The 27,130-nt window shown below is 41.0% G+C and overlaps 1 protein-coding gene across 4 annotated transcripts in view; it reads left to right on the forward strand.

Moving 5' to 3' along the window:
* The window catches only part of LOC129779461 (dynamin), an 89,070-nt gene that overhangs the window by 27,798 nt on the left and 34,142 nt on the right, over positions 1 to 27,130 (forward strand). For 2 of the 4 annotated variants that reach the window (XM_055786943.1, XM_055786946.1), the window contains exon 11: positions 26,287 to 26,316. The exons of the other annotated variants lie outside the window; for them this stretch is intronic. In XM_055786943.1, coding sequence (XP_055642918.1) covers positions 26,287 to 26,316 — 30 coding nt within the window. The remainder of the gene's footprint in view (positions 1 to 26,286; positions 26,317 to 27,130) is intronic. 4 annotated transcript variants of the gene reach the window in all.

A 27,130-nucleotide genomic window follows, 5' to 3' on the forward strand; every position in this document is an offset into this window, starting at 1 on the left:
CAAATATAGAAGTTAGAGCAAAACACATGTTTTTTTCATTGAGAATTTTAATCGTTTGTATTGAAAGATAGAAAAATACTTTACTCTACAAAATTGCTTAAAATAACTGGAGCTTCAACATTGTCGAATTATGATAGAGGTAGGTATCTATCGAGATAAGAAAGTTAGATTTTCTGTTTTATCTGAAACTTTTGGTCACTCTATTTTTGACAAGATGAAAATGAGCGCTCCATCATATGTAAAAACATTTTTTTAATTTTTTCTATCCAAAATATATATTTTTATTGAGGCTCATATGGCGTCAGCCTGACGGGACAGGGAGTTCAATATTTCGACATTTTTTTTTTTTTATCCAAAATATATATTTTTATTAAGGCTCATATGGCGTCAGCCTAACGGGGCCGGGAGTTCAATATTTCGACAATGTTTGCTTACAACTATGTTAGTAATATGTAACCGATTACTCGCGGTTGGCTCGAGGTTAGTATTACAAGTGTTCTCATAATTGGTATGTTGCAGTCTTCGATGCTCTGTACGTGTGCCCGACACGGGATACCTCCTATTGGGATGCAGCTGACCATTAATCAGCAACGCCCCCCTAGTATGTACCCCATATCTAGCGTGGTGCGTCTTTCTCGACTCGAGGAATCCAGGATAGAATGGTCACTAGCCGGCGCAATCATCAGCTCGTGTAGAGTTGTCATAAGCGGTACAACCTTTGGCTCTTGTTGAATGATCAGTGGACTGCACAACCTTTGGTCCGTGTATCTGTAAAGAGTGTGTGTATGTATTGCCGCGACTAAGTAAAAGTTTATCGTTTGGATAGGAGGGATATGAAACGGGGACACAACGAAAGAAACATCATTAAACGTTCACATCGGCGTTTCTGAGGAACAGGTATAGATGAAGCAGAAGATCAGGATCACGGCTACCTAAGATATCCCGGACGGGGATATCCGATTGTCTGCCTTGTGCTCTCAGTGCTCTAGAGAGCTGAGAGCGAGCAGCATGGAACCGGATACACGACCAGACAACATGCTCGATGTCGTGGTAGCCATCGCCACAATCACAAAGATTGTTTGCTGCGAGCCCAATGCGATAGAGATGCGCGTTTAGGTTGTAGTGATTGGACATGAGCCGAGATATCACGCGAATGAAATCACGACCTACATTCAATCCCTTGAACCATGCACTCGTCGAGACCTTAGGGATAATCGTGTGTAACCAACGACCGAACTCATCTTCACTCCACATGCGCTGCCAACTTACGAGCGTATACTGACGAGGAATGTGGAAAAATTCATTGTAAGCAATTTGCCTTTCAAAAAGTGTGCCTTCTAAAGCGCCCACCTTAGTTAGCGAGTCCGCTTTCTCATTCCCCGGAATCGAGCAATGAGAGGGAACCCATGCTAAGGTAATCTTGAATAATTTTTCGACCAAAACACTCAATAGTTGTCTTATTCTTGTCAGGAAATAAGATGAGCATTTATCAACTTTCGTTGAGCGTATTGCCTCTATTGAGCTGAGACTGTCTGAAAAAATAAAATAGTGGTCGATGGGCAATGTTTCAATGATCCCTAATGCATAATATATCGCACCCAGTTCAGCGACATAGACGGAACAAGGATCTTTGAGTTTGAAAGAGGCACTGGAATTTTCATTGAAGATGCCGAAGCCAGTGCACCCGTTTATGAATGAACCGTCAGTAAAGAACATTTTATCAGATCTAACTTTCCCATATTCTGCCGAAAATATCGACGGAATAGAATCGGAGCGTAGGTGATCTGGGATTCCATGGATTTTTTGTCGCATGGACAGATCAAAAATGACAGAGGAATTGCAGAAGTATGGGAAGCAAACTTGGTTGGAGATGCCTGGTGAAGGGTACACGTCGTGGGTAAGGTACTCATGGTATAAAGACATAAAACTTGACTGAGGAGTCAGTTGGAGTAGATTTTCGAAGTTATCAATCACCAATGGATTCATGATCTTGCAACGGATGAGAAATCTGTAGGATAATTCTGTGAACCGAAGAGTAAGCGGGGGTACTCCTGCCAAAACTTCGAGACTCATCGTATGTGTCGAATGCAAACACCCCATGGCTATACGCAAGCAACGATATTGTATTCTCTCCAGCTTGAGAATATGAATCCTGGCAGCTGATCGGAAGCAAAAACTGCCATATTCTAACACTGATAATATCGTTGTTTTGTACAACTGAATGAGGTCTCCTGGATGGGCACCCCACCATGTTCCGGTAATTGTTTGGAGAAAATTGATTCTTTGCTGGCATTTCTGTTTCAAATACGCAATGTGTCTCCCCCAGGTACACTTAGAATCAAAATATACAGCCAGGTATTTGAAAAACATAGAGTGTTGGATTGTTTTGCCGGATAGGTGAAGCTGGAATTGGGCGGGTTCGTGCTTCCTAGAAAAAACGACCATTTCAGTTTTCTCCGTAGAGAATTCAATACCCAGCTTGAGGGCCCACGTGAACAGATTGTTCAGGGTATCTTGCAACGACTTTTGCAGAACGACGGGATTAGTACCCGTGATGGAAATAACTCCGTCGTCTGCAAGTTGTCTCAACGTGCAGTCTCTAGTTAGACAATCATCCATATCATGACGTAAAAACTGTACAAGAGGGGGCTTAGGCAGGAGCCTTGTGGTAGGCCCATAAAACTGTAACAAGAAGATTTCGAGCTGCCATGAGAGAAAATCATGTGCTTTTCTGACAGTAAATTGTACAGGAAATTATTGAGAATTGGTGAAAGTCCACGATTATGAAGCTTCTCTGAGAGAATTTCCATGGAAACTGAATCAAATGCCCCTTTGATATCGAGAAAAACGGAAGCCATTTGTTCTTTGCGAGCAAATGCGATTTGGATTTCAGAAGATAGCAGCGCGAGACAATCATTTGTCCCTTTACTTCGTCGGAAGCCAAACTGCGTATTTGACAGCAAATTGTTCGTTTCGACCCACTTGTCCAAACGAAGTAGAATCATTTTCTCTAACAATTTACGAATACAGGATAACATTGCAATCGGCCTATACGAGTTGTGATCGCAAGCCGGCTTGTTGGGTTTCCGTATGGCTATCACTCTCACTTGTCTCCAGTCATGCGGGACAATATTCAGCTCCAGAAACTTGTTGAACAAGTTCAGCAAACGCTGTTTTGCCAAGTCGGGAAGATTCTTCAACAAGTTGAATTTAATCTTGTCCGACCCCGGAGCTGAATTGTTACATGAGAGAAGGGCAATTGAGAATTCCACCATCGAAAAACATTGTTTGCCTTAAAACTATGTTAGTAATATGTAACCGATTACTCGCGGTTAGCTCGAGGTTAGTATTACAAGCGTTCTCATAGGGCCCTATTCCAGAAAACGAGACGAGCAATTCGTCTCGTCTCGTCTCGGTTTCAGTCACTGTCGAGACGAGCAAAATATCCTATTCTAGTACACGAGTTTCATTGAAATGTTTTATTAGGTAGACTGGTAGAGCTCTTTCATTTTTGACGGATCAATATTAATATTTACATTTGGTTGTGATCAAGGTGTGTATATTGATTGTGATCAAGGTGTGTATATATATGTAAAGGTGTGTATATATATATATGTATACCAGATGAAGCATCATCGTCACTTTTATATTCTCAAATGCAAGAAAAGTGTGTGTTGAACAAATTGAATTGAAACAGGAAAAAGAACTTGAGAAGCACTTTGTTTTACAAATTTAAGATCAAATATGTTTGTTAAGCTTATGATTATCCCTGAAATCGTGCATCCGGGAGCGGTCCGCCCTCTCCGACAGGGGGACGCCACTGGTAGCAACAATTAGGAAATCTTATGAAATAGTTATCGTATATAAAACATAGAGGTAGATCGCTTACCTGTTTCTGTGTAAAGTAAAAATTGGCCATCAGAGAGTTATAGCAAATTGTTAATGCTCAAGAAGTGTTGATAACTACAGAGTGCAATGACGATACCTTGTGTGACCAAAAAGGGATATATAGTATGACAGGGCTGAAGCACTTACAAACGCTATTGGACATCGTGAACTAGGGCCGTTTACCTGCAAATCGATGACTCTGCTGAATGGTTCATTATAGTAACACATATTTTATCAACCAGTATACGTTCAAATGTGCCTTTGGAGCAATGCAGAGTTCACTAACATTTTTGGGCACTATAAACATGAAATTGACATTCACCTGCAAAAATGATCCTACTGAATGGTTAATTTTAGTAACATGTTTTACCAACCCTTATGAGTTCGAATGTGTTCTTCGAGCGTTGTAAGACGATTAAACGCCTTCGGACAATGTGGACAAGGATAGGGATCTGCAAAGGGATGATCCTGCTGAATTAATTATTGAATAGACTTCGTTTTCATCAATTCGTATGAGTTCCAACTTGCAATTAGAGTTCGTATTTCGACCTATTTTTTTTTACGTTTCTCAAGTTTTAATGTTTTTTTCCCTGACATAGTCAATGTTTGCAATATAAAAAAACATCATATTCTCACCTGTGTGTAACCATATATCTTTCATCAAATCTCCGTCCGCGAGACTTTTCTACTTTTATGACGGGTTCTTTTTGCGGAGCATCCAAACTACATTTTCTTGCAGCCGGAATTATTCAAGTGTTGTTTTCTTCTTCGTCTTTGCTGATCGGAGTTTTTCATTTTGTCTCTTGATTAGTGTTTCGGGTTCCTGTTCGATTGTATCCGTATCGAAAATGTTATCATTATTTGACAGCAGGTGGCCATCAATTAATAACTCTGGCTCCATCTTGATGAGCGATGTGTAAAATTAGGAAGCAGCTCTCGGAAATGTTGACGATTATGAGTGGCATTTGTCGTACGTAGGATAACTGCTTAACTGGGGAGTGAAACTGCTCAATTTCTGCAGGATAGTTTTTAGAATCTGCTCTTGATGGTGAGTGCATTGGTCACTGTTGAATATGCATACGAATTAAAAATACGGCTTGAAATGAAACGGTTTCCCAATTCACATTGAACACTAATTTGATACGAAGTAGTTAAATTTGATTCATAATTTCTATTTGAAAGGTGTTCTGCCTGAAAACCCATTATTATCTTTGACACTTCACTAACTCGTAAAACGTAGTTCAATGGCGTTCCGTTCATTTGGTTTTCAGCGTGAAGAGGAAACGGGAATAAAACCGCTGGTATTTATGTATTCACACCTTATTTCTATATATACACCTCATTCATACATACCCACCTTGATCGACACAAACTCAGCTCGTCGGGCTGACAGTTCAGACACTGGCTTTTAATCCCTCGAGGCAGACGAGTTTCTCGTTTGTTTTTCGTCGAGTCCGACGAGTTACTCGTCTGTTTTTTGTCGAGCTCGTCATCTGGAATATCAAAACGAACGAGACGATCACTCGTCTCCTCGTCTCGTTTTCTGGAATAGGGCCCATAATTGGGATGTTGCAGTCTCCAATGCTCTGTACGTGTGCCCGACACGGAAAACTTCCTATTGGGATGCAGCTGACCATGACATCAGCAACGCCCCCCTAGTATGTACCCCATATCTAGCGTGGTTCGTCTTCTCGACTCGGGGAATCCAGGATAGAATGGTCACTGGCCGGCGCAATCATCAGCTCGTGTAGAGTTGTCATGAGCAGTACAACCTTTGGCTTTTATTGAATGATCAGTGGACTGCACAACCTTCGGCCCGTGTATCTGTAAAAAGTGTGTGTATGTATTGCCACGACTAAGTAATAGTTTATAGATCGGATAGGAGGGATATGGAACAGAGATACAACGAAGGAAACATCATTAAACGTTGACATCAGCGTTTCTGAGGAACAGGTATAGATGAAGCAGAAGATCAGGATCACGGCTACCCAAGATATCTCGGACGGGGATATCCGATTGTCTGCCTTGTGCTCTCCTCTAGAGAGCTGAGAGCGAGCAGCCGGATACCGGATACACGACCAGACAATATGCTCTATATCGTGGTAGCCATCGCCTCAATCACAAAGATTGTTTGCTGCGAGCCAAATGCGATAGAGATGCGCGTTGTAGTGATTGGACATAAGCCGAGATATCACGCGAATGAAATCACGACCTACATTCAATCCCTTGAACCATGCACTCGTTGAGACCTTAGGGATAATCGTGTGTAACCAACGACCGCGCATGTGGAGTGAAAATGACTGCCAACTAACGAGTGTGTTCTGACGAGGAATGTGAAAAAAATCGTTATAAGCAATTAGCCTTTTAAAAAGTGTGCCTTCTGAAGCGCCCACCTTAGCTAGCGTTGTCAAAGACAGTTTTTGTGTATAATAACTGTGTAGCTTTAGATGCAAATTTTCACTTAAATTCGTTCCTTGGGCCATTGTGCACTGTTGCATTTTTCCGGTTTTTTTCGACTTCTGGAACTTTTCCTGAGCTTTGGAAAACAGTCGAAATGTTTCCGGTGCTCAAGAAAGGCGATAAGCGGAACGTCGATAGCAATCGCGGTATAACATCGCATTGTGCGGTTTCTAAATTCTTTGAATTAGTAGTGATGGAAACCGTTTTCTTGAATTGCGAACAGTACATAATTGATGGCCAGCATGGATTTATGCCGAAACGCTCAACATTATCGAACTTGTTAGTATTTTTAAATTCTGTGGTGGATAATTTGTCACGGAATAGCCAAACCGATGCCATCTATACGGACTTCACTGCTGCATTCGACAAGTTCATCACGGCATCCCAATCGCAAAGCTGGAAAAGCTCGGAATCACAGAAAGGATGTTAAGTTGGTTCAAATCATATCTTAAAGAACGGATGCTTCGCGTCACATAGCCTTTTTTTTTCGGCGAACATGGTAGTTTGTATGCCTATAGTGCTGAATTCAAAGTGTTTTTTGTGTGTGAAATTCACGGCTGAAATTGCTGAAAAATTGTGCAACAGACGGCGAATTTGAATAATTATCAGATAAGTACAAGTTGCTTGCATGTTGATAATTATTCTGTGTATATTTGGGTGATTTTGCGTCACGGCTCTACGGCTCGCTATCGCTCAGGATAGCAACCGTAGCTGCTTGTGTTGTGTTTTGTGTATTGTTGTATTGTTTTTTTTTCATCCGCTTTAGCCATTGCTGCCGCACGGGGCCTACTCGAGATGAGCGAGTGTAATGCGTGTGACGGCAAAATAATGATTAGCGATGATCCTGTCGCTTGTGTAGGTAAGTGCGGTGTTCGATTCCATCGGCGCTGTACTTCACTTACAAAGGCAACAGCGAAACTGATTGCAGATAATGCGAATATTCAGTTTGTATGTGACGAATGTTTGTCGAACCAGAAATGTGGCGTGCGAGATGATGGTTTAGATGTTGTGGGATTGCAAAGAGAGATGGAAAAGGTCTCGCTTTCTCTCACTAGCATTCAAGAAAACATCATCGAGCAAATAAACATTGCGATTGAGAAGGAAAGGGATAAGCTTGTTAAATCTTTCGACGAGCTTTTCAAAGAGAAGCTTGCAAGCTTGGAAACCAGTGTTGCCAAAAAGTTTGAAAATATAAAAAGTTTATTCTCTGAAAAAAATTATGTAGATAGGGACACAGCTGTTATGAACAGGAAGCGACATGTTAGTCCAAGCACAATTAGTGCCAATTTGGACACACCGAGTAAAAAAATTATGTTGATGAATAACAATAATGATTTGATGCAAAAAGGTAATTTGAAAGAAAAGGTGATGCTGAATAATAATAGCAAGAACATTGTAAGTTATGCGAATGTCGTTGCTCGTAAGGCTCGTCCGGTGATTGTGGTGAAACCAGTTGAGTCTAATAAAAAGAGTGAAGAAACAAGAAAAATTTTAAAAACTAAATTAGATCCCAAAATACACAAAATAGCCAATTTCAAGAACGGGAAAGATGGCTCGATTATTGTTGAATGTGCGGAAGGGGATAATGTAGAAAATGTAAAACAAAGAATTGAAAGCAATCTTGGAGAGAGGTTTAATACGTTTATACCAAAACCGATCAAACCAAAATTGAAAATTATTGGGATGAGCGATCAATATTCCTCTGAGGTTTTTATCGATTATTTAAAAAGTCAGAATGATAACATTTCTATCACTGATGTTAAAGTTGTTGCGAAGTATGAAAATCCACGCTTGAAATATAATAAATATAACACGATTATTGAAGTTGATCATGACACTTATGGCCACCTGATGACTGCTGGTAAAGTAAGTGTTGGGTGGGATAAATGTAATGTGATTGAAGCCTTTAATGTTTTGCGATGTTTCAAATGTGGAGAATTTGGACATAAGAGCACCGACTGCAAAAAAGAACAAACATGTTCAAGATGTAATGGAAAACATAAAACATCTGAGTGTTCATCAACAGAAAGGAAATGTATAAATTGCTTGAAAGTTAAAAAGGAACAAAAAATGAATTTGGATGAAAATCATCCAATTTATAGTACACAGTGTCCTGTGTATCGGAGATTGCTGGAGAAGCAAAAAAGCAACATTTTTCAAACTAAATAGCAATTTCGGAAAACTACATGTGAAAGTAAGTTGGCAATAATCTATTTGAATATAGCTGGGCTTTGTACAAATTACGCAGAAATGCGATTACTTGTAGAAAACGTGCGTCCTCAGATGGTTTTTCTTTCTGAAACTCACATAGTTCATGAAGAATCATTTGACCAGTACAACATACCGGGTTACAAAGTTGTTTTTTGTTTGTCGCACTCTAAACACACAGGAGGTGTTGCAATTTATGCAAAAGAATCAGTTAATTTCAACATTCGGTTAAACGAAGCTGTTGAAAATAATTGGTTCTTGGCTATTTCAGTTGAAAGGGGCATGCAGATAGGAAATTATGGAATTGTATACCATTCCCCTAGTTCCAGTGACCAGCGATTTATTGAAATTTTGGAGAACTGGTGGGAAAATATCGTTGATTGCAGTAAATTAAATGTAATTGCTGGTGATTTTAATATTGACTGGCTCAATGTACGAAATTCGAATCAATTGAAACAATTATCGCATTATTTCAACTTGAAACAAACGGTTCTCGAAGCTACTAGAATTTCTAAACATAGTAGAACTCTGATTGATCACGTCTTTTCAAATTTTGCTACTGTTCATTCTTCGACCGAGGCCAAATTTAAAATAACTGACCATGAGACAATTTTTGTATACATTGAGAATGGACAGCATGACAGTGATGGAAATAAAGTAAAGATCAAATGTTGGAAACGATATTCTAAAGAATCCTTGTCTCAGCTTGTGTCGGCAAGCCTGGATTTTGTGGCAATGACTGGACATCTGAATGATAAAGCAGCTGTTCTAACTAATATTTTGAGAGAGTGTACGAATAAATTAGTAGTTGAAAAACATATTGATTTGAGCAATTCGAACAGCTGGTACTCTTTGGATCTGATGCGCCTCAAACGCAAAAGAGACAAAAAGTACAAAAAGTTTTTGAGAACTAATTCAGAAAACCATTGGAACATGTACACCTTAGCGCGGAACATATATTCACGGGCCTTGAAAAAGACTAGATGTGAATATATACAGAGGAAAATCGATGAACATCAAAATAATAGTAAAGGGCTATGGAGAATATTAAAAACATTATTAAATTCGAAAAATAGTATACCGCGTTCCATAGTTTTCGGAGGGTCAGAAGAACAGTCAGACCAAATTATTGCAGAGAAATTTAACAGTTATTTCGTTAATAGTGTTCTGCTGATCAACCAAAGTATTGCGTTGGTCAGAGAACCTGACGAAATAATACAGCCGATTACTATCAATAGCAGACTAGATTGTTTTTCACCTATCACTTTTGTTGAATTGAAAGGTATCTGTTTTTCATTGCAAAAATCGGCTGGTACCGATAATGTCAACGCGAAAGTGATTCAAGATTGCTTTCACATCATTGGACACGATCTGCTGGACCTGATAAATGACTCTTTACGAACTGGGCACGTGCCAAAGGTTTGGAAGGAATCCCTTGTGGTTCCAATCCCCAAAGTTAATGGGACGGATAAAGCCGAAGAGTACCGCCCTATTAACATGCTGCACATATTAGAGAAACTGGTAGAACTTGTTGTGAAAGGTCAGCTGATACATTTTATAGATAATAACAGTTTGCTAATTCCAGAACAGTCGGGATATCGAGAGGGACACTCTTGTGAAACCGCGCTGAATCTGGTATTAGCAAAATGGAAAGAGAATATCGAGGCGAAAGAGACTATATTTGCGGTATTTCTGGATCTTAAACGCGCTTTTGAAACAATTTCTAGGCCCTTATTGTTACAAACACTGAAGCGCATTGGAATTGTAGGGATGGCGTACAAATGGTTTGAAAGCTATTTGTGCGATAGAACTCAAAAGACTCGTTTCAACGATTCTGTTTCCGATCCCATTGGCAACTCACTCGGGGTGCCACAGGGAAGTGTTTTAGGGCCCATTTTGTTTATTTTATACATAAATGATCTGCGACGAATTTTACGATACTGTGACATTAATTTGTTCGCGGATGATACTGTCCTGTTCATCGCAGCTAAGGATATAAAAGAAACCGCGGAACACATAGACGAAGATTTGCATTCTCTGGCTCAGTGGCTTAAATTTAAACAATTAAAGTTAAATGTTGGCAAAACAAAATACATGCTCATTTCTGCAGCAAACTCCAGTATTGACGTAAATTTTGAAATAGATGGTGAGACATTAGAACGCGTGAAAGAAATCAAATACTTAGGAGTTATTATTGATGACACGTTAACTTTCAAGTCTCACATCAATAATGTCATCAAAAAGATTGCCAAGAAGTACGGCGTTTTGTGTCGTTTGAAGAAAGAGTTGACAATAAACAGTAAAATTAAATTGTATAAATCATTGATTTCACCGCACATAGATTTTTGCTCGTCGATCCTCTTCCTTGCAAATAATACACAATTAACGAGATTGCAGCGTTTACAAAATAAAGTAATGCGTTTGATTTTAAGATGTAGTAGATACACTTCCTCCAGTTTGATGTTGGACGCGCTACAGTGGCTATCTGTGAAGCAAAGAATTTATTACATGACAATGGTGTTCATCTTCAAAATTTTGAACGATATGCTGCCTCGATATTTGTGTGATCGAATTGAAAGAGGAAGTGATGTTCATAGATACAATACAAGAAACGCGAATGATGCAAGAACACCCAACTTTATGTTTAGTAGGTCGCAGAACTCGTTGTTATATAAAGGTATAAATTTCTTCAATTCGATGCCCAGAGAAATTAAACGTGCGGCAACAATGGCAGAGTTCAAGAAAATGTGTATTTCACACGTAAAATCTGTTTTGTAAACAGGTTTTATAATTTTTCCTAAATCATTCATTTATGTTTGCAATTGATAAAAATTAATAAAATTTATTTACAGGTTAAACTACCATGTTCGTACTGATGATGATGATTTTTTTTTTGTTTTGTTTATGTATATTGTAAAAAAAAAAAAAGTAATAAGCGTTGTCTACGAGAGTTTGAGCCTCGCGCGCGTTTGGTCGGCCTGGACTATGTTAATGGAACACTGGCAGAACACTGATATATAATGAAATTTTTATGTGGGTCTGAAGTGGAAACTGGAATGGGGATAGCTCATTCAGAATTGTCGTAAACTATCTTATCATAAGATGGTTATATCGAGTATTTGTGAATGTGGCAGATCTCTATCATGTTCTAAGTAGACACTTTTAGATATTGGGTTCGATTCCCAATCTGTCAAGGATCTTCCCGGGTTGGAAATTTTCTTGACATGCCTTAAAAAAACTTTGGGTCTGAAGTTGGGATTATCATTATGATAATGTCGATAAGGATAGGACCATTGTTTTTCTTTTAAAGTTTTTGCCTATTTATGATGTTCGATTAATAGAAATTCATGCCTGCAACAGAGTCAGTTCGCTGTTTTGTTTTATAATACTGATATCTTAATTTGGTTAAATATAAATATTATCTATTAGATAAATCGGCCAGTTCAAACCTTTGTAGGGGTATGAGGTGGGTCATCATCATCACCAACGGTGACAGCAGCTCCAACGTTTTTTTTGCAGCTTTCGGTATTCTTCAAGGAAGTCACCTCGGACCTCTAATCTTCCTAATCTACTTTAACGACGAAAACCAAAACCTACTCTCTGGTGTTCCGGTTCACGAGTTATGGAGGTTGATGATCTTGGAGTGATACTGGATTTGAGACTATCGTTCAAAGAACATATATCGTACGTTGTGGATAAAGCGTCTAGAAACATGAATTATTCGGGCTTCGAAAACCATTTCGGACGTATATTTCAAGTCTCTGTATTGCGCTCTAGTTCCGTCAATTCTGGATACTACTATCGTTCGGAATCCGCGCTGGAATCACGAGAATCGAGTCCGTTCTGCTTCCGAGGCGTAACCCTCATCATCGCTGCTTGTTGATTCCTCTGGATTCACTGCACTGCAGAAAACGCTAGCTAAGCCTGTTTTTGTAGCGGATACACTCACTGTTCGCTTCGATTCTCCTGAAACTTTTTATCACTCAAATCTAAACCATACTTTTGCGAACGAAATATAGCATGTACACAGCAATAGCCAGTCTTCACCATGCATTCGATGCAGTTTCTACAGCGTTTGGTTTTAACGTTTTGCGTTTCACATTGAAACAACGGTTCATAGAATTAATTAGAATTAATCCAATCATCTGGATCATTCGGACCATTGTAGTCTGTGGATGCCAGAACAAATGAACAAATAAACGGCAACCGCTTCAGCACAAATTTTCACCTTCAGTTTGCACCGAGGAATGCAGCTTTCACCGCAGAAATATACCTTCTTCACATCATTCATTATTCATTCTTGTTCTCGCTATAACAATACACGAGATTGGTGTCCTTATTGCCCACTCAGTATGGATCGCGAATATTTATCTTGTGCGTTTCTCGTTTTGCGTTGCGGCCTGAGGCGATTTCATATTTATTCCCTCATCGCTGTTCAGTTTGATAACGCCTCAAATCAGCAATTCATACGTGTCATTCAATCATACACAATCAATCGTCACATAACGGTATGAAAACCGACGTGGTACGTTATATTTAACTCTTTTTGGTCGAATTCCATTGAAAAAGATCCTCCTGTTTTTCCACGTTCATAATCTCTTGTTAAAACCGAGTATTATTATCTATTATTCATAAAAGCTCAATATCAATTCGTGAAAAGGCTCTCTAGACATTAAATTCAGTTAGAAAAAGTGTAAACTATTACATGGTTGAACGAAGCATTCAGTATGATTCCTTGCTTTGGTGGCTTAGACATACGTCCACAAAGAGTTAATATTTCTCTTCGGCTTTGCTTCTGCCCGTCGGTGAACGATCGGCACTATTCTTAGCTCGCGCATGTTCTGAGAATGAAATTTAGCACACTCGTTCAATATGGTTGCAAAACAGCAACTGATGTTGGCTCCGACGGATCCGACGACATTCTTCAACCATTGACTAATATTGATTTCGATGGGCATATTCATAGATTTTTTTGATTTCACCAATATTTATAAATTTTTGTAATTCCAATAAGTTGCGGCTTTTGAGCGGTGTAAAAAAAAATGTTTGGTCAATATGTAACGATCAACCATTTTGTTTAGCCTTCAAAGAGGTATTAACACTCAAACCCTTGTACCCCAAACGTATCGTTCTCGTTCTCGAAATTTTAAACCTACACACTAAAGTATGCATTAAAAAAATGGACAAGTTTCGGATGGCGATGAAAAACAAACTACAACAGATAATTCAGTGGACCAAATTTTCCTTGAATGAGACATTTATTGAGCCTTTTAAAAAAATATTCGACCGGAACCTTAACCATGATCGATGAGAAGATATTTGTCGGCATGTTCTTCGGATCTTTTTTTTTTGTTTGACCACAAAATTATTGGAGTAGGTCCTCCGTTTGCGATTCGCCCAGCAATTTTCTATCGGTCGCATATGGAGTCCTTTGGGAGGGTTGGCGGACTTCGGTACAACGTCTATCTTCAGGATCTTCAGTGATTTGTTGTCAGCGTGCTGCTCAGACACGATCAGCCTAGACCAGGGGTTCTCAAAGTGGTCCTTGGGGTCAATATCGGTTTCCCAGGGGTCGACGAGATCTAAAGATCGACCCCTATTAATTAACACAAGTTCATATTTGAAACTTTCAAGATACTGCATAAGTTGTGTTACGTGAACCAACTTGTTATAAGAATGACTAATATAATAGTAGAGAGTATTGTTTTTGTAATTTGTATTAATAATTATTAATTACACCTGATATTTACTGAATTTTATGTCTATTTATTGATGAGAAGATTACGTCAAGTGGCTATAGGGGTCGACGGTATCACTTCAATCTAGAAAAGGGGTCTTTAGCATGAACGTACTTGTTCATAGTTTGCCGATTTGCTCCGACCTCCCTTCCAAGGCGCGGGACGATGAGGCTACCTTACTCTTGGTCTCCCTCTATAGCTTCTGCTGCACTTCACGGTTGGTCAGCATTGTCGGATGATCACAATCAGGCTTTCTTTCAACACTCTCACCATTCTCCTGCAGAAAGAGGATGTTTTATATCCTGGATCGGCAATATCCGGCGGACACGAAGTGCCTCAGAATGTCCAACTTCTTCGCTTTCTGGGTAGGAATTTACAGTACGAACAAAGTATCGAACGTAGTTGTTTCACAGTTTTCGCCAAGGCTGCTGGAAATCAACTGATAAGGGCGTTGATGCATTTTTGTAGAAGGCCCAATAAGCGTAGGATTTAGAGCAAATTTGATTCACTGAATTATATTTAAGGGGCTTAGAATGAAAGGGGAGTAAGTGTTTTGATAGATTTCTCTACATCGACTCTCTCTTTTGATCATAATTCAGCTGTAAATTCTTTTCCCGCTGTATTAGACAATGTGGAAGAATGTTGGAAAGTTTTGGCAGTTGAGTTATTAACTAAACAAAAAGTTGATGAAGAGAATTCGATCAAGTCACTTACACTTCTTGCATTCTAAGCCTCTTATTTGTCCATTTATTTTAATGCATACGCTAGTACAAAGACAGAATGATGTGGTGTAAAAATACAGAAGCACTCTCCACCAGATGGCATGAAGATCGGTACAGTGTCTCCACCGAACAAAATTGCACCACTCTGTGCGATATCTATTTTCCATTCTTCCTTTGTATCGGGCAAAACTGCGGTATCTGATATCAGCAGTGAGGAAGACTGTTGTCTGCTAGCTGGGGCGAGAGTCTGACTTGAATAATGATGATCAAGGTTTGAATTATAGATGCTCAAGTTCATTTGAAAAAGGCTAATTTGAAAAACTAAACTAAACTTCCGGCCTAGAGAAAAGCCATTTGGAAAAAGCCGTCTGGTAGGTAGCTGTATAATTGATAAATCGTAAATGCTGTGAAATAGAACAAACGCTGCATTTGTTATTTCTATTTCTGAATTGCCACCACTGCTAGAAGGCGTAGTCCTACGCCAATAAAATATGATAGTGACCTTTAAGTTTTCCGTTATTATTACATATACAAAACTAATTTAAAATAATGTAACACAAGATGGGCGAACCATAAGACACAAGAGGGCCGCAGGTTGGACATAGCTGCTCTATAGTATCTGGAGAAAAAAATCGATTCCCGAAAATCCCCATTTTAAGGAAAATTTCTCTATTGCTTGAGTATACTTGCTCTATGGCATTCTCGAAAAAAACGATTCCAAAAAATCCTCATTTTGAGGAAATTCCTCAGTTTGGGAACACAGACCATGGAAGATAATTCAATAGAACAAATCCTACGTCTACAAAAATACTTCGACACCTAGCGGCAGTTGGCCGAAATCTTAGCCATAGTAGACGAATATGGATGTCGGCATGTTCTTCAGCTCTTTTGTGACCTTGGTGATCAGCTGCTACTCCGTATTTTTGGCCACGAAATTATTGGAATAGATCCTCCGTTTATGGACCGCCCAAAATTTCCTATCGGTCTGTCGGTCGCAACTGTGGGACATTTTAAGCGTTGGCGGTCTTCAGTACAACGTTTATCTTCAGTGGACATTAGGGTGACAATGGATGTATGGAAAACATTCATCATCGAATTTCAAAAACAGAACATGTACAATTTGTTTATTGGCCCAAAAATAACCTGTGCAAAGTTTCAGTAGAGGAGGCGATCTGGCGTAGTGGTAACATACATGCCTCTCACGCTAAGGGTCACGAGTTCAATTTTCACTCCCGACAATCTTCCAAAAATTCAAGTAAAAGTGACAAACCAGTCAAAATGCGTTGAAAGTCAATATAATAGAGAGAAAAAAAAGTTTCAGTTCAATCGGACATGATTTAGGGGTGCCTCAAAGCGCTCAAAGTTTTGATTTTTGATCCTCGAAAATCTTCCAAGAGGGGAGTAAATTAAATTTGGAAAATCGTTTTTTTCCCGATGCCAAATGATTTAAAAATGCATAAAACGACGAGATCTGGTGTTATCCTGAAAAAAAAAATTTCGCCGAAAATCGACCTTTTAGGACTGAGAGGCAATGAAGGTATAGAAAAAAATCGAATTTAAAGAACCGACCATGTACATTTTGTTTATTGACACAAAAAAAATGACATCTGCAGCTCTATCGGACTTGATTTAGGGGCGCCTCAAAGCATTCAAAGTTTTTATTTTTGGTCCCAAAAAGTCGATTTTCGGCCAAAAACTTTTTTCCGAGATAACACCAGATCTCGACGTTTTATGCATTTTCAAGTCATTTGGCATCGAAAAATAATTCGTTTTCCAAATTTCTTTTACTCCTCCATTGGAAGATTTTTGAGGATCAAAAAATCAAAACTTTGAGCGCTTTGAGGCACCCCTAAATCATATCCGATTGAGCTTAACTTAACAAAATGTACATGGTCGGTTTTTGAAATTTGACATGACTGCCACCCTACTGCCCATGTTTGTATAGGAGACGTAACTTCGTTTTACATTCTACGCAATGTAATTCGTTTACTCATCATGCAAACAAACATTTTTTGTTCGAAAACATTTGAGCAATTTTAAAAAATCACTGTTTGTCCGCATAACAGACGTAGTTCCATACAGCTTTCATGCATCGTTCGCAAATCAACAAATATAAGTATTATGTGTTATAAGCTAAATCTACATTTGAATCACATTCTTTGTAAAGTCCAAACATGTCACGATAGTGTCTTGGTACTCAGTGTTTTCTAATAGATGAGTAAAAGAAACCATTGAAACACTGCTTATATAATTACTATATTCTGTACACTGCACTGCGATGAACAAAGAGAAGCAATTGTGTTTTTTTAATGTTATAAATACCTAAGTCTCTGCCTTTGAATCTTCAAGTAGATAATGAAACAATCAGATCAGTAGTAAAATTAAAATAATATTGGTTCTTAGCATTATAACTCCTCGGATTCGTCATCGAATTATTCCACATACTCAGCATTTACCGTTGGTGTAAGTCACTCCACCATCTTTATGCGATTGATCGTGATATCGATAAATCATGTTGCTAAAATTACCAACATTGCAGATTGCCTTTGTAAATTCAATTAATTGATAAAACACGAAGCTGTTGTTTTTATCATATCCCAGGAACAAGTACTATTCTGAACTCGCAATAAATCAAGATCACCTTTTCCAGATATTTCACTAAACTTCTTCCAATCCTTTTTGATTTTATCCGATAACAACTGAAACTACCGACGGAGACGTTTTGACTATTATCGGAAATGTAAATACAGGGTTTTCCAACTTTAAATTCCGAAAGTAAATTGAAATAAAACACACTTAGAATTCGAATTTCGTTAAAACTTTTCTTTCAAATTAAAGTTTGGTTCATGCAATTATGTGTGAAATACAACATCATTCAAATTTCCACCTAGGGCACACCTTGATCCGGAACAGGTAATTTTCGATGACTTTTCGGCACATATGGGGCGGTATCTCGGTCATAACTTCACGAATGTTGTCTTTCAAATGTTCAAGAGTTTGCGGAGAGTTGGCATAGACACGGTCTTTCGCATAACCCCACAAAAAAAGTCTAGCGGGTTCAAATCGCATGATCTGGACGGCAAATTGGCATCACCAAAACGCGAAATTATGCGTCTCTCAAATTTCGTTCGCAATATGGCCATGTTCGGACGTGTTGTGTGGCACGTGGCGCCGTCCTGCTGAAACCACATGTCATCCGTATCCATATCTTCAATTTGTGGCAAAAAAAAATCGGTTAACATGCGGCCATAGCGCTCACCATTCACAGTTACCGTCTCGCCGTCCTCATTTTCAAAGAAATACGGCCCGATGACTCCACCAGACCATAATGCGCACCAAACAGTGACTTTTGGCGGATGCAATGGCCTCTCAACAATCACGTGTGGATTTTCTGAGCCCCATATACGGAAATTTTGGGTGTTCACATAGTTCACATAGGTGCTCCCTTGGCCGAGTGGTTAGCGTCATAACTAACATGCCAGGTGTTCGGGTTCGATTCCCGCTCTGGTCGGGGGAATTTTTCGTCAAAGAAATTTCCTCCGACTTGCACTGTGATCACGCGTGTTCTAGAGCTTGCCACTCAGAATGCATTCAAGGCGTGTTATTTGGCATAGAAATCTCAACTAAGTACTAATAAAAAATGACGCAAGTAATACTACGTTGAGACGGCGAAGTTCCTCTAGGAACGTTAGTGCCATTAAAGAAGAAGAAGAACATAGCCACCGAGCTCGAAATGTGCCTCATCGCTGAAGAAAATTTGATGCGAAAATTCAGCATTTTGCTGCTGTTGTTCGTTCACCCAATCGACGTATGCCCGACGCATTCCATGGTCACCACGCTCTAATTTTTGTACCAGTTGGACTTTATATGGATGTAGGTGCAAGTCCAAATGCAAAATTCGCCACAATGATGTGTTTGACAAGCCCAATTGCTGAGCACGCCGTGGAATCGAAACATTCGGGTCATCCCCCACACGGGCAGCAACAGCAGCAATATTTTCGGCCGAACGCACATTACGATGATGCACAGGTTTCACAATATCCGCTACGGATCCAGTTTGTTCGAATTTACGCACTACATTAGTGTAGGCCGTCCATGACGACCAAAATCCGTCCGTAATGCTCGGAAAACATTTGCCGGTTTTTCATCATTTTTATAGTATAATTTAACAAAATTAACACGTTGTGCGGTGCTAAAACGATCCATATTGTAAAATGGCAGACATTCAACTAACGATATGACGCTTTAGTTGACAACCATGTCAAACGGTTGTCAGCGCAGGGCTGTATACTTTCGGAAGCCCGAAATGGAAAACCCTGTACTAACGCTACAGACAGAGCAACCTAGTGATTACGTCTAGCTATGCGATCAAATGTTCATTGAAACGATTGATTGTCCGCATAAATAGACATAAGCGTTTTCCAAATGGAAAAAATATGTTTTAATCCGCAAAATCTCCTAGGCCCTCTTTTTGCCGATAATATTTATATAATAACTGGACAGATAATCCATTTGAAATTTGCATGATTACGCTTGTAGGCAAAAAAACAACAAAATTGAGTTTTCCCAACACTAATTGTGTTGGTGATTACGTCTCCTGTGCAAACATGGGCAGCCTAGTGGGCATAATAGGCCGAGACCAAGTTCGGCTCAAAGACCGCATCCTCCTTCGCTAGGGTTATCATCTGTCCTGATTTAGCAGGACATGTCCTGATTTTGCAATCAATTTGGGCCATCCTGATTTATTTTTCTCAGTCTAGCCTTTGTCCTGATTTTCAAGAGAAATCATAATTCTATTTAATTGCAGAATCAGAATTATTTTCAATGTATAATGTTTTTGAGTAAACCCTTTTTTATTGAAGACCAAAGTTTTGTGAGCATAGAAAGAGTAGCAGATGGATCTTCCACGAGATCTCTCAACTATTTTCATTTAGAGATTTTAGTTCACTGGCCACGATGATGTTTTAGTGTTTTGTCTCTATATTTCAATTCAATTTTTTCCCAAATGTCTAAACGAAAGTGTCATTACACCGACGAATTGCGCCAGAAGAACCCCTTTTCACAAAAGAACTTAAGAATTATGGGGCCAACGCTGCGCATGTGATTACAAGTATCAGTGGCTCATAGTATTTAGATTTAGTCGTTTTGTTGAAACAGTAATTTGAAATCAACAATGAATCATAACAAGTATATCTGATTAGGAAAAGCATATCCAAACACCGAAACATTGCCAGAATATTCGATTGGCTTCCACTTTCAAATCCATGCTGAACTATGTGGTGCAGAAATCCAGTCGCTCAGAAAATTTGGGTTGCAGAAGGAGCTCTTGCGTTGCATACCTATGGCTTGTACTTCGGTGTTGTTGCACTTGGTGTTTGATGATTCTGAAAATCTTCTGTGTTCGTAAAAATACAGAAGCCATCATCTCCAGAGTATTTTCATTGCATCGATCGCTCAAGAAATATGTTGAATAAATAAATTTTACGTGTTTTTATTTATTTATATCTCAAAGAATCGGAATGGTTTGGTCATGATCGTTACTGTGACAGGTATCCTGATTTCCAACTCCGACCAGATGGTATCCCTATTCTTCGCGTGATACTTCTTGTTGACGGCGGCAACTTCTGGCAGGCACTCTTTACTCCCTCGGCTTAATAAACGTATAATTTACGGACAATTTTGTCCATTAATTTTTTTAAATTTATTATCCATTTTTTTAATCCATACCTTACCATTGGAAAAACAAAAAGTTTGCTAGCTTTTCGGTCGCAAGTTTCCCAATAGACCAAACTTGAATACAGGCTGTTCGTGACAACACGAAGGAGCGCCAACTGGCTGTGGATTGAGGAACTACAAAAGCGAAAAACCCCTCGTTCGTCAGTCATGCGTTTATTTGACTATGCGTTTGTCTCGCGTTTGGCTGACGTTTCATCGTTTCCGCATACGGAACGAATGACGTCACGACGGGTATAAAGGAAGGACATCTTGTTTGCATCGCTCTCTTTCCTATTCAACGACGTCTGCCGTCAACTCTTTTCGGTTCGACGACACCTGCTGTCAACCTGTTTCCGGCTGACGACACCTGCTGTCAACCATCTTGTGAAAAGGCGAACATCAGCGAAGAAAAGTTATTTGTGCAACTGACATTTAATTAGAAGAGTAAAATAATATTGAACTAGAGATTAAATTAGATTAAATAAAAGGAAGTGTTTTTGAAGTAAAAGTGAATATTGACCTGGAAATAATTTGAACGTTTGGTTTCCTGATGACCTGGAATAAAAGGGAAAATAAGTGAAATATACCTACCTGCTGCAATCTGCTACCGACTGCAAGTGATTTTTCGGAGACGTTTCGGTGGAACGGACAACGGCCCGTCTGCTGCTTTGATGATCTACCGACATCAGGTTCTTCGAACCGGATAAGCGTTGAAACTCCGCTCATCTGGTACCCACGTGCTACGATCTACGATCCGCCATTGTTCAATTCATCTGGAACGTTCGAGAACATCCACGAGCTCGCTGCGGGTAGCGATTATAGTTCCTGCTATTGAATCACTCATACAAGGCACATTATTGCCTTACACAAGATTTGATCCTTACTCTGCCATCATGTCCGAGGAACGACGCATCAAAGGACTCAAGTCGCGCTACAAGAGCTTGAAATCATCCCTCATCCAGATCAAGATCTTCGTCGACGAGTATCAGGAGGAAAGGGACTCCCTCGAAGTTCCGGTTCGTCTAGAGCACCTTCAGAAGCTGTGGACCGACCTGGATAGCGTCCAAAGTGACCTGGAAATGCTGGACGATGATGCTCTGGATGAACTCTTGAAGGAGCGGATGGCGTTCGAGTCGCTTTTCTACAAAGCAAAGGGGTTTCTTTTGGCCATGAACAAGCAGCCTACTACGTCGATCGCGTCTCTGGCTAGTCATTCTCGCCACCTTCCTGCACAGTCGTCGCACATCCGCCTGCCAGACGTCAGACTGCCTACGTTTAGTGGAAATATTGACACGTGGCTCAGTTTCCACGACCTTTTTGTGTCACTGGTTCATTCCTCGGCCGATCTCTCGAGCATACAAAAGTTCTACTGCCTGCGCTCTTCACTCGCTGGCGATGCACTGAAACTCGTTCAGACCGTTCCGATCAGCGCCGAGAACTACCCTATTGCATGGGAACTTCTGATAAATCACTATCAGAACACTGTCCGACTCAAGCGCACCTACGTAGGTGCTTTATTCGACTTCCCTTCGTTGAAGCGGGAATCTGCGACGGAATTGCACTCGATGGTCGAGAAATTTGAATCGAACGTGAAGATCCTGAAACAGCTCGGTGAACGCACGGAGTATTTGGATATAATCCTGATCCGCATGCTTAGCATTCGACTAGACCCGACCACGAGGAGAGACTGGGAGGAGCATTCGTCTGCGCTGGACAACGTGTCGTTCCAGGAACTGACCACCTTCATCAAGAGGCGAGTGACAGTATTACAAACTATCAATGTGAAGGCTTCAGAAATTCCACCCCCTGCTACGCCGAAAAGGCCTACTCAACGGCCAGTAGTCAGTAACAACGCTTCTCAGCAGTCAACCAACAGCGGTCGAAACTGCGCCGTCTGCCTCGATCATCATCCGGTCTACCTTTGCCCTGCCTTTTCGAAGCTGGATCTGGAGGGAAAGGAGAAACACGTTCGTCGCCTGCAGCTTTGCAGGAACTGCCTTCGAAAGGGTCATCAGGTGCGGGACTGTCCATCTTCCAGCTCTTGTCGAAGATGCAGAGGACGTCATCACACTCAACTCTGCTCGGGGGAAAACGTAGTCGCTGTGCACTCCAGGGCTACAGAATCCGAACAAGCGAGATCGGTCCCCACTCCAGCGGCTGAACATCAAACACCGAAATCTTGTATCAGCGCATCTCTCAACTATACGCCTAACTGCGCTCCATCTGAGAGTCGTCACAAGAACGTCCTACTCGCTACTGCTTGGTCGATGCCAACGGGGCAGCTCATCTCGCTCAGGCTCTTCTGGATTCTGGGAGCGAATGCTGTTTCGTAACGGAGTCGTTCTCGCAGTCGATCAAGGCACCACGTCAAAAGATCTCGCTGCCAATCTCGGGGATTGGGCAGTCATCAACCTACGCGCGCTACAAAATCGTGTCCACCATACGTTCCAGAACGAGTGAATACTCCGCCACCGTGGAATTAGTGGTACTTCCGAAGGTCACAATCGATCTCCCGTCGTCATCCATAGATCCCTCTGCATGGAAGATCCCTCCTGGAATTCAGTTGGCCGATCCGACTTTCTACCGCTCTCATCCGATCGACTTGATTCTGGGCGCAGAAATCTTTTTTGACCTCTTCACGGTGGATGGTCGAATCCAACTCGGCGACTCGTCGCCATTCCTCGTCAACTCCGTACTTGGTTGGGTGTTGTCCGGGAAAATCTCGAGCGGAACCCCAACCACTCCGATCGTCGCCAACGTAGCCAACGTCACAACGGTCACTGAACTACAGCATCAGATGGAGCGATTTTGGACCATCGAGGAAGGCAACCCCTCATCGTGCTATTCGGTGGAAGAAACAGCATGTGAGAACCACTTTCGCCAAACTGTAGCTCGCAACCCGGACGGCAGGTACATCGTTCGCCTACCACTACAAAACAACGTACTCGAGCAGCTTGGTGATAATCGTTCCAAAGCTATTCGTCGGTTTCGGATGCTCGAGAGTCGTCTGAATCGTCAACCCGATATCGCTGATCAATACACCGACTTCAGTACCGAGTACCAGTCGCTTGGACACATGCGGCTCGTCACGGACTACCAAACACCGCCTGACAGCTGCTATCATCTCCCACACCACGCAGTTATTCGGGAAGGAAGTACGACCACGAATCTTCGGGTCGTATTTGACGCATCGGCTAAAACTCCCAACGGTGCATCTCTGAACAATGCCCTAATGGTCGATCCGATCGTACAGGAGGATCTCCGAAGCATCATCATGCGCTCGCGGTGCAAAAAGGAAACGCTAATTGCTGGCATTAGGCAAATGTTCCATCAGCTCTCGGTGGACCCTCGAGACACGCCGTTGCAGTGCATCGACTTGCGTTCCACACCGGACACACCTCTACATACCTTCAAACGAACGGTCACCGCGTTCGCTCTCTTCCTAGCAACGAGAGTTTTCCAGCAGCTTGCGGACAACGAACAAGACAACTATTCCAAGGCAGCAGAAGTTCTACGAAAGGACTTTCATGTCAACGACCTGTTTCCGGAAGCCATCGAACTCAAGCAGACAACCAATACAAACAACACAACTTCGGAATTTACTCCGCTCAGTAGCGATGGAATCAAAACCATTCAGCAGCGAAAGTTTCTCGACGAGTGGACAAGGCTCCAGCAGCTACAATCAGTCAGATCCAAATTTCGTCTTCGGTGGTTCGATCCATTTATGTCACAGGATCGTCTGATCAGGATTAGTGGTCGTCTCACTCACTCATCACAGCCATGCAACTGCCGCAGTATACATCCGAAGCACCTACATACTACTCAACTCCTACTTAAACTTTTACGCCTGCGATACTGGATCACAGGGGCCAGAAGTCTGACAAAAGTTGTCGTCCACCAGTGCATCTTCTGTTTCGGGGTCCGCTTGAAGCTTGTGGCACAGTTAATAGGAGAACTACCAGCCGCACGAATAACCGCTAGCCAAATTTTATCCACTGCAGGAGTGGACTACTGGGGTCATATAAAACTCCAACCAGCCTACCGTCAAGCAGTCGCGCAGGAGTGTGCCAGCAACCAGCTGCCTATCGTTTCCATCAGCAACAATTCGTCCGACATGGAACCGCTAACGCCGGGCCACTTTCTTGTTGGGTCCGCTCTACAGGCCAAGCCAGATTCGGATGTGTCCGAAACTCCTCTTAACCGGTTGACGCAGTGGCAACAACCTCAAAAACTGCAGCAGAACATCTGGGAAAAGTGGCATTCCGGATATTTGTCGACGCTGCAATCGAGAACGAAGTGGTGCAGTCCTCCAGTCACCATCATCAACGGCCAGCTCGTTCTGTTGAAGGATGAAAATTATCTTCCGACAATAGCAAGAATCGAATCGTCAAAATACACCCAGACACCGATAACGTCATCCGTTTGGACAGACGTTGGACGGCCGCTACCGCCGCTACACTCGTCCTGTGACGAATATTTATTTGATGCCAATTTCACCCACACAAGAAACACCACCGAACAACAACAACACCGAATACGAAAAAATAAAATAAAAAATAAACAACACTGACAATTTATTTTTAAAAACCCTCTACCGGGGTCTTATTTTCATATCGCCGCGCTGAGTTTTGCTGGTTTCGTTCGCAATCAAAACTATCATCGCCTGACGTCTATCGAGTGACAGCCGCTCTCATCATCATCGAAGGAACCATCATCAACAATGTTCGCTTATCGTTTAACTGTCAGAATGGACGATTCTGAAGGGGCCAGTATGTTCGTGACAGCACGAAGGAGCGCCAACTGGCTGTGGATTGAGGAACTACAAAAGCGAAAAACCCCTCGTTCGTCAGTCATGCGTTTATTTGACTATGCGTTTGTCTCGCGTTTGGTTGACGTTTCATCGTTTCCGCATACGGAACGAATGACGTCACGACGGGTATAAAGGAAGGACATCTTGTTTGCATCGCTCTCTTTCCTATTCAACGACGTCTGCCGTCAACTCTTTTCGGATCGACGACACCTGCTGTCAACCTGTTTCCGGCCGACGACACCTGCTGTCAACCATCTTGTGAAAAGGCGAACATCAGCGAAGAAAAGTTATTTGTGCAACTGACATTTAATTAGAAGAGTAAAATAATATTGAACTAGAGATTAAATTAGATTAAATAAAAGGAAGTGTTTTTGAAGTAAAAGTAAATACTGACCTGGAAATAATTTGAACGTTTGGTTTCCTGATGACCTGGAATAAAAGGGAAAATAAATGAAATATACCTACCTGCTGTAATCTGCTACCGACTGCACGTGATTTTTCGGAGACGTTTCGGTGGAACGGACAACGGCCCGTCTGCTGCTTTGATGATCTACCGACACAGGCTTTCGATAAAAGTTCCTAACTTGTTGTAAGTTTCGCTAGAATGAGACAGCATGTAGTTATGTCCTACGAATGAAGCTAGCTCACATAATTTTTTTTATGAATCGTTTATTTTACCGGTTCAATTCAAAGCAGCCAAATTCTAAATCTATTTTACATTTTTACTTATTTTACGGTTTAATAGGATGGGGAACCGACTCGCGGACGTCTCGAGGTTAGTAGGGTGTCATATTTTTATCATGAAGAGAAGGGGATAAAAGCTAGCTTACATTGTGGAAGATTTAACGCAATCTTGATGACGAGTAGGTATTCGAGTTGATAGGGCAGCCCATTGCAGTTGAGTTATTGCTCCGCTTACTCTCTGAATATCATACTCATCTGTTGTTAGAAAATCTGCAGTCTTCGAGGGCTCTAACACTTTGTGGTCTACATGAGTGTGAATTGTGTAGCAAGTGGTATACTGTTGTCGGTGGTTCTATTGCCTGACAAGCGAAAGTATTTTTTTGCGATATACAGTCGCGAGTAAATTTGGTTGATGGTAGTGATTTCTAGCTAGCAGCACACTATCAATGAAACTAATGGCTTCGATATGTAGCAAATGAGAGACAAAGAAGAATATAAACTTGCAACATCGCAAGCGACCATGACATTTTGGTTCACATACTTGTGTGTCATGAAGGCTAACCGAAGCAGAATTATCTCATTCTCGTTTGTGTCACGATTCGTAGCGTGTAACAACAAACAAATGCCACTATGGGAGATGACTTCTGTAAGATCATATTTGAACGAACGAAAGTGAGTTATTCAGCGGAACGTTCAATCGGCAAACACCGGCGAACTATGTAACTCTCCTTTTTCACCCTCTCCTAGCATGTGTGTATTCCTTTTCAGCCAACCCTCGTATTTGCAACTAAGATCAAAATATCAATCTCAAATCAAACAGTAGAAATGCTCAGTCCACTCGTTTTAATAACTCATGGAGTGCTTCTATCTTACAACCGTTTCCATGCTTGAAACCAATTCAATGT

This window comes from Toxorhynchites rutilus, chromosome 3, assembly GCF_029784135.1.
Source record: "Toxorhynchites rutilus septentrionalis strain SRP chromosome 3, ASM2978413v1, whole genome shotgun sequence".
NCBI classification, from domain to species: Eukaryota; Metazoa; Arthropoda; class Insecta; order Diptera; family Culicidae; genus Toxorhynchites; species Toxorhynchites rutilus.